The sequence below is a fragment of the Somniosus microcephalus genome, chromosome 7, assembly GCF_052327205.1.
Source record: "Somniosus microcephalus isolate GS21.2 chromosome 7, FLI_Smic_1.0, whole genome shotgun sequence".
Lineage (NCBI taxonomy): Eukaryota > Metazoa > Chordata > Chondrichthyes > Squaliformes > Somniosidae > Somniosus > Somniosus microcephalus.
Genome location: NC_140993.1, coordinates 69764836 through 69778184, shown reverse-complemented (window position 1 = coordinate 69778184; position 13349 = coordinate 69764836). Strand labels below are relative to the sequence as shown.

At 50.9% G+C, this 13349-nt stretch overlaps 1 protein-coding gene across 5 annotated transcripts in view; it reads right to left on the bottom strand.

Moving 5' to 3' along the window:
• Positions 1-13349, bottom strand: part of kif9 (kinesin family member 9) — a 191976-nt gene that overhangs the window by 135618 nt on the left and 43009 nt on the right. For all 5 annotated transcript variants that reach the window (XM_085992553.1, XM_085992555.1, XM_085992556.1 and 2 more), the window contains 3 exons: positions 7771-7854; positions 6685-6777; positions 4134-4281 (listed from right to left, as the gene is read on the bottom strand). In XM_085992553.1, coding sequence (XP_085848679.1) covers positions 4134-4281; positions 6685-6777; positions 7771-7854 — 325 coding nt within the window. The remainder of the gene's footprint in view (positions 1-4133; positions 4282-6684; positions 6778-7770; positions 7855-13349) is intronic.

Below are 13349 nucleotides of genomic sequence, written 5' to 3'. Positions count from 1 at the left end.
CTCCTCTGCAGCCCCCCCCCACCTCCTCTGCAGCCCCCCCCCACGACGTGCTGGTTGCGCTCCTCTTGAGTGCCGGGCTCTTTTGTCAGCCCTCTGATCCCTGGTGGCCCAGCTGGGCCCCGGGTCATGCTGCACTAGGCCCCTCCCCTTTAATAAGGGGAGGAAGGCCTGCAGTACTGCGGAGCTGCGGCACATAGCGCCGCGATATTCATTCGCAGCGCCCCAAGAGGGAGGCGGGGCGCTTCCAGTAGCGCCCCGCCTCCCTCTTGGGGCACTACCGGTGAATTTCAGCTGTGGGGGTGCTAATTTTTTCGGGGCATTAAAAGTAGCAACCTCATTGTAACAACCTCTCTCACCAGTGGCAGATCGCTTCTGTCATCTCAACTGCAGCTGCCATCTATTCCAGCAACATCAGTGCCCTTGAAAAAATCTCACCTTGGTTCTCTGAATCCTTCCATGATCAGCCCCAACACCAACAACATCACCAACCTTCTTCGCCATCACCTGATGCTGCACAGGACATCAGCCCCTGACAACATTGTTGCCCGGGAGGCCAGCGATGGCATCACCTTGGCCAGATTTACTTCACTTGATGCTGTACACCCTGGCTGCCACATGATGCGGCAGGTTGACACCATCCCACACCAGCACCATAAAGCATCCCTATAATGTCCAAGAAATTCCTTTTACACTCATCACAATAGCAGGGGGGAGTTATCTCTCAACATTCACTGGAACTCACTAACACACTTCTCAAGGTGTGCACAAATCTGTTCAATAAGGTGAAGTGTTGAAACTAGATTTCAATATTTGGCAACACATTAACAGAAACTTCACATGAACATTGGCTAAACCACTCAAGTGCCTACCCTTGTGTGTTGTTAGTTGGTATGCTTGCAGTAGGATGAGATTGAGTGTGAGGGGTGGCTAGTGAGATGGGGAAGTGATAATGTAGATAGAGAGGGATGGGTGGAGGTGCAGGGTAAGTTGGTGTGAGTAAGGATGCGCAGGAGTAGGGTAGGGAAGGCAGAGTGATGGGGATGTGATGAGTGGCACAGCAGGGTGAGTTTGAATGTGGCTTTGCAGTAATGTTTCGTGATCTACTGAGATCATTGAAAGGTTGGTGCCACTGCAGCCAGGGACCCCTGACGACATCCCTGCTTGTGTCCTCCTGTGCAATGTGCAATCAGACTGCGTTGATCTCCTGGGGAGGTCTCTTCTGCCCATGGGAAGGGAAGAGAATCTCCCTGCATGCTGTGACTCCCTCCATAAGCATAGTGACTGGGGCAATTCTTTCCCCACAATCTGTACTGCATTAATTGGCTTGTGACAGATGTATTTCTGCTATCTGATTCAGTGAATCCTATGTTATGATGCTCACTGGGAGCGAAAGAACGTTGGGTATACAGCAAAGACCTCAGCCTGCTCCTAAATGACAAACAATGTAGTGAGAAGTGGGGAAAAAATGCACCATGTCCCAAAGAAGGGACAATTTTAGTCTACGAACTCACAATTATATAACAACGTACGATTTATTTTTAGGAACAGGAAAAGTGTTTTCACATCTTCAGGATGTCCCAAAGCGCTTGATAGCTATTGGGGCCAACAAGCTCGTCCCTTTTGGACAGATATCAACCCCTCCCATTTGCCTTCTCACCTAGGAAACAGATTTCCTCTGTGTGCTACATGTAATGAAATCTTAGGATGCTCTTTATAAGTTTGTTTCCATGTCACTACACATAGCGTACAGAGAAAATCTTCCTCCCAAATCCTGCTCTTAAGAAACACAATTAACTGTCTCTTGAACTTATTTCATACTGTCTGCTTCGGTGACCTTCCCTGGTAACATTTCAGAAAAGACTTGGATTTATATAGCGCCTATCACGACCACCGGATGTCCCAAAGTACTTTACAGCCAATTAAGTACTTTTGGAGTGTAGTCACTGTTGTAATGTGGGAAGCGCGGCAGCCAATTTGCGCTCAGCAAGCTCCCACAAGCAGCAATGTGATAATGACCAGATAAACTGTTATGTTGATTGAGGGATAAATATTGGCCAGGACACCAGGGATAACTCCCCTGCTCTTCTTCGAAATAGTGCCGTGGGATCTTTTACGTCCACCTGAGAGAGCAGACGGGGCCTTGGTTTAACGTCTCATCCGAAAGACGGCACCTCTGACAGTGCAGCACTCCCTCAGCACTGCACTGGAGTGCCAGCCTAGCTCTTTGTGCTTAAGTCCCTGGAGTGGGTACTTGAACCCACAATCTTCTGACTCAGAGGCGAGTGTGCTACCCACTGAGCCACAGCTGACACTTTTCACAATTTCACAACGCTATAACCCTTTGGGTGACAGATAGAACATGGCCGCCAGATTTGGGTTGGGGCCGGACTGCCCTGAGCCTGACCTGTTTTCCTGGGCGTGCAGGGCAGTCTCCCAAAGGAATCCCCACTCTATAGTAGGAATCTGTTGCTACCAGCTGGGAAAATTCATCAGTGCTGCAGCTCGGTACTCGCTACTCGCACCCGAAGGGGTTAGGGAGCGCCATGAAGACATACAGGTAAAGGCCTAGAAATTCAGTGGGCTGCGCCACCAGTTAGCGCCCAAAGAGGGCACTTAGTGAATTTAGCGCCACGGGCCATGCCTCCCGCGAAATTTAGCGGGGCGCTAATGGTGGCGTTAGCCTGTAGCGCTGCGCCGCCACCGATGACGTCATCGGTGTGCGCAGCGCCCTGCTACCGCCCCGATCGCGATATTGGGTCATGCCCCCCGCTGTAACGCCTGTCGCAATCTGCGACCAGTTCAGGGGGGCCGACCTGCGACGGTAGTGGCGCTAATTAAAGGGGGGGTGCGGGGCGGCCATTTTTTTGCTGGCCGCCTGCCAGCACCTCCTCACGCCGCCATCCCCGGCCTCCTGAGCACCCCCCCGGGCAGTGCCGGCTGTGTCCAAAGAGCCCGGCACCTCTCCTCGGTGCCGGGCTCTTTTGCCGGCACTCGCGATCTCTGATCGTGCTGGTGCAGGCCCCTCCCCTTTAAGAAGGGGAGGAAGGCCTGCAGTACCGCAGCGCGGCGTGCCGCAGCGTGTGGCGCTGCGGCACGTTGCGCTGCAATATTCAGTTTCAGCGCCCCAAGAGGGACGCGGGGCGCCTCGAGCAGTGCCGCGCTTCCGTTTGGGGCGCTGAAACTGAATATCGCGCTGGCGCAATCGGCTCCTTCCGGGGCGGAACTTCCGGCGCCCAGGCGAGCTAGGCGCCCACCGAATTTCTAGGCCAAAATGTTTAAAAGAGCCCCCGTCTCATTTTCTGGCTTGGGGCAAGAGAGTTGGAGAGGTGGCCACACCCAGGTCTTCCTGCTTCAATGGGAAGAGCAATCTTCCCATCACTGCACGTTCAGTACCTCCACCCTTTTTCTGTTCTTCCCTGGGGTCAGTAGTACTACAGTGTAAGTGCAGTTATAGAAGGAAAATATGAGCTGGTTTCCTTATCCACACTACCCCATTTTTGAGTGGGGGACAGCTGAGGGCCTGGTTGAATGAGGAAGGAAAACATTTAAGGGGCAGGGAGCTGGCAGTAGGCCTCCCCGACCCATTTTCTCTGATCCACTACAGCAATGGCAGAGGTAAATCCAGGCCTAACTCTTTTTATTCATTCTCAGAATGTGGGCCAGCACTTATTACCCAACTCTACTTGCCCCTGGAGAAGGTAGCGGTGGGCCACCTTCTTATTTGTAGTAGTTTGATACAACTGAGTGGCTTGCTAGGTCACTTCAGAGGGCAGTTAAGAGTCAACCACATTCGTGTGGGACTGGAATCACCTATAGGCCAGATGGTGTAAGGAAAGCAGATTTTCTTTCTTAAAGGATGTTAGTAAATTAGTTGAGTTTTTAATGACAATCCAACCAGGTTTTTATCTCCAATTTTTTTTAAAACACTGAATTTAAATTTAATGATGCCATGATGGGATTTGAACTCACGTTCACTGGACTATTAGTCCAAGCCTCTGGATTACCAGTCCAGTAACATAGCCACTACATTAGTGTAAACTTTTCTGTTAATGCTCGTCTCATCCTCTTATTTCACTCCTTTATTCTCTAACGCTTCTTCCAAGCACTCTCTTCCTCTTCTTCTACTTACTTACCTATGGAGTCCTTCAGTGCATGTGTGAGTTTGCTCTGCCTGAATGGAATATGCTCTCTCTTGGGATCGGCAAGAGCGATGATGGTCTGTTCAAGGAAGGAGAGTGACTTATTGATGTACATAGCCTCTCGCATCACCTGTCCTTCGGACTGAAAGAACACAAAGGACATTAGGATGGATTAAAAAGATACTATGCAATGGCACACTCTTATTTATAATAAAGTTTTGTTAATGGGATATCAGTGCTAGAAAAATTAAACACTTTGGGGGAAAAATTCAGTTGTTTGCGCCTCCCGTTAGCGCCTTAAGAGGGTGCCAAGTGGGGTGCAAAGCAACTAGCGCCCAGCACGGCGATATCTGCGCCTCTCGCGAAATTAACTAGACATTTTGCGGCGGCGCTAAACACTACCGCCACAATCTCCTGCGCCGGCAGATTGTGACGTCAGTCGAGTACGCAATGCCCCGGACCGGATATTGAGTGGCGCCCACTGCCTTACCGGCTGCTGCTAGCAACAACAGGTTGAGGGGTGTGTTCTGCAGTCAGAAACGGACTGGGGGAGCGCTATTTAAAGGCGACCACTTCCTGCCTTTTTTTATTGCTGACATTTTTGCACCATGCATTCGAGAGAGAGAGAGAGAGAGAGACTTCTGGAGAGATTCAACGCTGTGTAAAGGAGTTTAGGGTACTGAGCAGCACTTTGCAGGTTAATTTTGATTTGCCCTTCCTTGTATCGATTTAGAAGAGACTATGGGGGCTCCACTCTGAGCTCTTTCCCTGGGTCTCTCCATTGTTCTTTCCAGCAGATTTGATGTACAAGTCTCTCCAGGCCAAGATTCAAGGCTGCAATGAGCAGGGTGTGGATGGAGAGCAAGATCAACCAACCCCTTTAAGAACTGGCTGGCGCCAGTGTGTCTGTGCTCCATTGCTGACTGACATCACATGAGCTTCGCCCGCCCTCTGAGATAGCGCCTCGCTCCTCGGCCTTAGCGTCTTAAGACAGGTGTGAAGCGCCTGATTTAGCGCTCCAATCATCTCCAGGGGCGATAAAAGCTAAGTTTGCTGTCGGAGGCGATAATTAGCGCCAGGCGCTAAACTTTGCGCACCGCCAATAATGGCGCCCCAAATGGGGCGATACCGAATTTTTCCCCCTTTACATTTTTTGCACACAAGTGTCTGCCTTGGCTCGGTGGTAGTTTTCCCGCCTCTGAGTCAGAAGGTTGCGAGTTCAACCATCAATCCAGAGATTGAGGCCCCGTCTACCTCCTTAGTGAATGCCAAAGATTCCATGGCACTATCTGAAGAGGAGGGAAGTGCTCCTAATGTCATAGCTAATATTCATTTATCCCTCAAGCAACACCATCAAAAACAGATTAACTGGTCATTTATCTCATTGCTGTTTGTGGGACCTTCCTGTGTGCAATTTGGTTTCTGTGTTTTTGCCTATAAAACGACAGCAACTACACTTGAAAAATAATTCATTGGCTATAAAGTTGAGGAAGGAATGTTGGCCCTGACATTGGACAAACTGTGTGCTCTTCTTCAAATCGTGGCATGAGATCTTTAACATTCACTTGAATTACTTGACAAGATGGTGCTGTAGAATCATAGAAGTTTACAGCACAGAAGGAGGCTATTCAGCTCAGTGTGTCAGTGCTGGCCGAAAAAAAGCTATCCAGCCTAATCCCACTTTCCAGCTTTTGGTCCATAGTCCTGTAGGCCATGGTACTTCAAGCGCACATCCAAGTACTTTTTAAATGTGATGAGCGTTTCTGCCTCTATCACCCTTTCAGGCAGTGAGTTCCAGACCCCCACCACCCTCTGGGTGAAAAAATTCTCCTCAACTCCCCTCTAATCCTTCTACCAATTACTTTAAATCTATGCCCCCTGGTTATTAACCTCTCTGTTAAGGGAAATAGGTCCTTCCTATCCACTCTGTCTAGGCCCCTCATAATTTTATGCACCTCAATTAAGTCTCCCCTCAGCCGCCACTGTTCCAAAGAAAACAACCCCAACCTATCCAATCTTTCCTTATAGCTAAAATTCTCCAGTCCTGGCAACATCCTCGTAAATCTCCTCTGTACCCTCTCTAGTGCAATCACATCTTTCCTATAATGTAATGACCAGAACTGTACGCAGTACTCTAGCTGCTAACTAGTGTTTTATACAGTTCTAGCCTAACCTCCCTGCTCTTATATTCTATGCTTCGGCTAATAAAGGAAAGTATCCCGTATGCCTTCTTAACCATCTACCTGTCCTGCTACCTTCGGGGATTTGTGGACATGCACTCCAAGGTTCCTCTGTTCTTCTACACTTCTCAGTATCCTACCATTTACTGTGTATTCCCTCCCCAAACCTTGCCTTATTAGCCCTCCCCAAATGCATTACCCTACACTTCTCCGGGTTGAATTCCATTTGCCATTTTTCTGCCCACCTGACCAGTCCTGTCTCATCATGTGGGCCACAAGTCCACAACTATTTGACCTGGAGAACTACCAACTGAGCCAAACTGACACAATAACCTGCGAAATAACGCATTTTGATCGTCACTCACTCCAGTCTTTCCCAGGCGCTCAGAGCCGGCGAGATCCACCATGTTGAGCTTTGAGGACAAGTACTTGACTTCTGAAGCCTCCTTCCATCGAGTCTGCAAACAAAGGAGGAGAATTAAAGTATATCCACATAATGAGGCTTTTCTTAAAAACAGAAACTGCTGGAAATGGTCAGGTGGTCAATCAGCAACTGAAAGAGAAAGGTTAATGTTTTGGGTAGGGGAAGGGACGTTAACTATTCATCAGTTCCCCCGATGGTTCAGTTGGCAGTGATAATCAGTAGGTGATCCCATGCCCCAGATTCTCACTGCCCAATATCTACTTATGTGATAGCATAATCCAGGGGTGTAATAATAGTACCCTTATGACCTGAACTGGATATTCATGTCTTTTGCACGTGTGCCTCTCCAATCTTCTCAAAGGTGGATTGAGAAAACATCTGTTAAGAAGAGGCCAGATACATATCGTTAAACTGCTTTATACCACAACAAGTGAACATACAGGGCAACAGTTATGATTGAACTCACTTAATTAAAGAATAATGAAAATGCTAAGCTTCCCCATATCAGTGGGTCATCGTACTTGGCTTAAATAAAATACTTCTGACTACTATACTGCATGTCAAACCTATGAGCCTTGTGAAAGCTTGCCCTCGGTCTTTTATCTTCCTGTGTTCACAACCCGAAAGGAAGGCCTACACCAGACAACTTCTGCTGAGCATCTGGCACCGGGCCATCCCAACACAATGGGTGTGAGGTGTTTATCAGTTTCTGAGGCAGGCCAACAATTAAAACAAAATTATTTACCCAGTATGGGACTCCTAGCTCATTAGCATTTCCACCACTTCAAAAAAAAACTTGTGTTAATACACTTTGTTTTAAAACACAAACTGTAACTTCACACCACACCAGCTTTCACATTTATCCTGTTGGCTCAAGTTCTGGAATGTACAGAATTTAAATAAATCACTAACATTTGGGATTTGTTCAGGTAGCCTGTGAGATTGGTCCATAAATAACAAGAATCTATTCCTGTATGAAGGAATGGCTCCGAGGACTGCAAGCCAAAGAGATCAAAACTGAGCTTACCTCAACGTACACTGTGAAGATGCAGTGAGATCTGGAAGAGTTCTTATTCATTGTGTGGGATGCAATAATTCGGTTGGTTTCACCCTATAACATGAAACAATCGCAAACTCAATCAGTGCATTGTCAACAAGATGCAGAGATGGATTACAGGGCAAGGCAAGCCAACTGAGCTGTTATAAATACAGGGATACAATACCCTGTCTAGCTCTCCTGGACTAGTTTCGATCGCCTAGATGGGTCAGGAAGGAATTTCCCAGTTTTTCTCTTTCAAATTGGCCTGGATTTTTTATTTGTTTTTTGCCTCTCCCAGGAGATCACATGGCTTTGGGTGGAGTGTATATGTTGTGATACACAAGGTATCGCAATTGTGTGGGACAGGCTTGATGGACCAGAGGGTCTTTACCTGTCCGTCATTGTTCGTATGTAGGAATAAAGTGCAATCTATACACAGGTGATCCTACTTACTAGGTGCCTGTTTTGAATGATTTCCGGCCTATAATGTACAGATTATGGCCTAGAAATTGGGTATAGCCCCGCTTGAGGCGTTAGAAATGGCGCTGCGCAAAGTTTATAGCCAGACGAAACTTATCGCTACCTGGCGCGATATTGGGTTGCATCGCCCCCAAAGGGGATTGAGGCGCTAATTCAGTCGTTGCACGGTGCTCCTAAGGCGCAAAAGTTCAGGCGCTACTCAATATCGATGCGGACAGGCGCAGCGCAGGTAATCTCAATTACGGGAAACCACGAGACTTCCAGGCGCCGGCCGGCTCTTAAAGGGGTGCGTCAGTCAGCCTGAGCTTCAACACCCAACGCCCTGTAGGCCTCAGAATCGGCGCTCGCCCTTCTCTGGCGTTAGAAACTTGTTGAGCATGGAGAAGGTTAGACAGAGAGCAGAGTGCTTCAGCACTGAGGCTCTGGACCACTTGGTGGCTGCAGTCAAGCGCCGTCGAGATGTCCTGTATCCAGACAATGGCGAGAGGCCGAATCAGAAGGCTTACCGATGATCTTGGAGGGAGGTTGCTGTGAGGGTGAATTCCAGCAGCATGGCTACCAGGACCCCTGTTCAGTGCAGGAAGAAATTCAACGACCTCACACGGATCGTTAGGGTGAGTGATGGTTTACCAAACTTCTGATTCCCTCCATCTGCAGCTGACTTCGGGCACCCTGTTGCAATGATGCCCCAATGGCCATCTGCCAGCAAGCACCCATGGGCCTTTCTGGCCACACACATGGACAGATGTCTCAAGGCCTCATGTAAGGGCTCTTGCACCATGGAGGGCATGCGATGATCTCTCAAGGCCTCATGTAAGGGCTCTTGCACCATGGGGGGCATGCGATGATCTCTCAAGGCCTCATGTAAGGGCTCTTGCACCATGGGGGGCATGCGATGATCTCTCAAGGCATCATGTTACAGAACTTCCCCTTCTTTCCCCTGCAGTCCAAGCTGGCGACGATCCGAAAGGAGCAGCGTCGAACCGGTGGCGGTCCTCCACAAGTGGTCACTCTCACGGATCTGGAGGAGAGAGTGCACCAGATTCTTGGAGGACATCTGTCTGGTCCTGTGACCACTGCATCTGCCGACCCCATTTCCGACAGCGGGGGTAAGACTCTCACCTTTTTCACCTGTTGCCTTCCACTTGGTCCCCCCGCCAGCATGCATCCTCAGTGTGCAGCCATGTCAGAGCCTTGCCGCAATCTGGCATGGCTTTCAGCAAACCTGTCCTTTTGCTAAAGCCACTCTTCCACCTCCCTTCTTTCAGATGAATCAGCACCAACTCGGGCTCAACGCACTGAAGCTGCCAGTGCCAGTGCCACAGGAGGCGAGGAGTAGGAGGACTCCGGACCAGCCGTTGCAGAATCTGGGGAGCGGACACATCTACAGACTGGGGATAGTAGTCCCCTGGAGGGGAGGGGGGGTGGCTCTGAGGATGAACCAGTTGCCGGACCAAGTGGCATGCAGCAACGCAAGGGGGATAGGCATGTTCGGCCACCGTCTCCCCGGAGGGCAAGGCAGGTAGTCATGACTGCTGCACAGAGTGCAGATGAGGTGCATCGCCTGGCTGAAATGAGCAAACAGGCCCAGGTCAGACACACGGAGCTGATGGCTGCAGTGGAGAAGATGCCTGAGTCAATAGATTCATTGGCTAAGAGTATGTTGGACTTCGGGGCAACAATGGAGAGGACTCTCCAGGGCTTTGGGGCAACAATGGAGAGGACTCTCCAGGTCTTCGGGGAAACAATGGACAGGTCTATCCAGGGCTTCGGGGCAACAATGGACAGGACTATCCAGGGCTTCGGCCCAACAATGGAGAGGACTGTCCACGGCTTTGAGTCGGCTATGGAAAGGACTGTTCAGGGCTTCGGACAATCCCTGGAAAGGTCTGTCCAGGGCTTGTCCGAGGCAGTGGAGCGGTCGGCACCTGCCTTGTCCGAAGCAATGGGAAGAACTGTCCAGGGCTTCTCCGAAGCACTGGCACCTGGCACACAGGTCCTCACTGTTGCCACGCAGTCACTTGCTGGGCTCCTCCACACCCAGATTGAGGCAACGCGATCTCTCACTGCAGCCACCCTCTCTGCATCAGTTAGGATCACCCCGGGCCCTTCCAGTCCCATACAAGGCCACGAATCAGTGGAGCATGCGATTGTGGTGGATGAGCCGAGCCGCTCCCCTCAGATAGCCAGTGTGTCGTCCAACCATGGTGCAGGTGTCCTCTCTCGGCAGGAGACCATTGCACATGCCAGCGCTGGGACGTCTGCATTGCAGCTGCCACCACCTGCAGGGCACACTGCTTCCAGCCATGGTCACATCAAGCATCCTGTGTCCGCACCCTCCAAGCCCAGAGGTCGGCCAGGCCGTACCTCAGGGGCTTCTGTGCTTCCACACAGTGAGCAGGCGTCCCCCAGCCTTGAGCCCGCCACTGGGGTCCAATTACGTAGGAGCAGCAGGGAGGGAAGGGGCCGGGCGTGAAAGAGAAGTCGTTCTCCCTCAAGGGGCCAGTTGTAGAGGGAGGTGCTGAGACGTTTCTTTGTCCAAATTCAAGGACACCCTCACCTGTTGTTATATTTGCAGAAGGTTTGTTGAGTTTTGCGGCTTTGCCAAAGAGTTCACAGTTATTTAGTAACTTATGGTTTCTGTTGACATTACATTGTTTTGCTGTAATGAAAGACTTTTGTGCCAATAAACAGAAGTTTCAATGTGGCATGGTGCACGTGACTACTTTCAGTGATGCTGGCATTCAGAGGCCGTCAAACATCCAAAGTGCGCATGAGTTAAGACTCTCATCATTCCGCCACAGGGGTCTCGAAACGAGTCCTGATGAGCCTTTGACGTATGGCCCTTCCACTTTCAGCAGCCCTTCCATCTTTCTCCTGCTCCTCCTCCTCCTCCGCCGGCTCTTCCTCCTCCTCATCCTCCTTATCCTCCTCCTCCACCTGCTCTTCCTCCTCCTCCTCCTCCTCCTCCTCCTCCACCTGCTCTTCTTCCTCCTCCTCCTCCTCCTCCACCTGCTCTTCCTCCTCCTCCTCCTCCTCCACCTGCTCTTCCTCCTCCTCCTCCTCCTCCGCCTGCTCTTCCTCCTCCTCCTCCTCATCCTCCTCCTCCGCCTGCTCTTCCTCCTCCTCCTCCTCATCCTCCTCCTCCTCCGCCTGCTCTGCTGGTCGTTGAGGGACAGCTGGAATTGGCTGGGTGCGTCGATTCGCCAAGTTGTGGAGCATGCAGCAGACGACGACGTGGTGTCCCACTTGCTGCGGCGAGTACTGCAGGGATCCCCCCGAATGATCCAGACATCGGAAACGCTTTTTGAGAACACCAATAGTGTGCTGTTTACTGTGCCTGGTCGCCTGATGGCTGCTGCTGGTCAGCTCTTCTGCTGGGGTGTCGGCCACACGGAGTGTTGTCATCAGCCATGGCCAGAGAGGATAGCCCTTGTCCCCAGTAAGCCAGCCTCGTCTTCGAGCCAGCCCCTCAAAAAGGTTACAAACTGAGGTCAACCGCAGGATAAAGGCATCATGGCTGCACCCTGGGAAATGCGCGGTGACTGCCATGATGATTTGGCGGTGGTCACTGACCAGCTGCATGTTGAGGGAGTGGAGCCCCTTGCGGTTGCGGAAGTCCTAAGGATGATGGCATGGCGCCCTCAAAGCCACATGTGTGCTGTCAGTCACCCCCTGCACCATGGGGAAGTCCGCAGTAGAAGCGATACCCTGCGCGCTCCGCCTGCTTGTGCAGGGTCAGAGGCAAGGTCATGAATTGACGTCTTCGCCTATAAAGGGCATCTGTAACTTGCCGGATGCAACAGTGGACTGCAACCTGAGCGACAGTCGCAATGTCCCCAATGGCTGACTGAAAGGATCCGTTGGCATAAAAATTGAGGCCATCAGTCAGTTTAGCGATCACGGACCGAGAGGTTCTGCACCGTTCACGCGGCTGCAGATCCTGACCAAGCAGGTGGCACAGATCAGTAACAATGTCCCTCCGGAATCGGGGCCTTCCCAAACACTGCTCCTCCGACATGTCAAGGCTTGTCACCTGCTGCCTAAAGACCCTCGCAGCATCCCGTCGGTTTGGCCGACCTCCATTGCCCCTCCTCCTTCTGGCCAATCCCGGCCCTCTCTCCCGCCGTCTCTCTGCCCCTTCACAGTGTTGGGCGATGAGGCCGTCGCCCTACAAAGAAGCTCCCATTCCGATGCAAGTTGGTCAAAAGGCTTTTAGGTGTAGTGCTGCAAGTGCTTCGGTTTGAAGGTCCCAAGTACTGTAAAGCTGAATTCCCAAAACTCTGCTCCACAGTAGCTCACCAACTCTATCCAGCAGGCCAAGTGGCTGAGGATTCTGCACTAGAGCTGTCCCCTTTAAATAGCGCCCCCCTACTCCGAGAAGGGCCTGCTAGCCCTCCCTCGAACTGTCACTAATAGCGCTAGGCGTTAAGGCTCCGGGCGCCACCCAATATGCGCTCAGGTGCTCCTAGAAGGCGTTGCACACTGAAATGACATCATGATCTGCTTGCGCTTGCGGGCGCGCGCAAACACTTAGCGCAGGCGCTAAATGTATAGTCAATATCTGAGTTGTCGCTATCTTCATAGCGTCCGCCCCAACATAGGGCATCGCCCCAATTCTAGGTCTATATGTGTTCCAAATTGTGTACAGTGTTTACTCTATGCTAAAGTCAATCACGTAACATACCATTGATCTCCCATTGCATTGCCTGTGGAGAGTCAGGATGAAGTGAATTTTCCTCAGAGAGCATGCTGTTCGAATTGTCAGCTCTGGTTGGACCATATTCTGGGAGGTTTCATCATGTGATGTCCCGCCTATAATAACCCTGCCCCCACCATTGGTTTCCCGACACATGAAACCTCACGTCAATTGGTCCATTGGCTGCTTCAATACCCAGAATCCTCTGCGTGCTAGAAATCACTCGATCCATCATGTGCTTTTACAGATCGAGCACGCAGGAGGACAGGGGCACATTGCATCCTAGGCGTATTACATCCCTGTTGTTTGAGAGTCCAGCTGGAGCGAAACAGGAGCAGAAAATGTGCACACTGAGTTTTTTCTCCCGGGCTGCTCTCAGAATATTAAT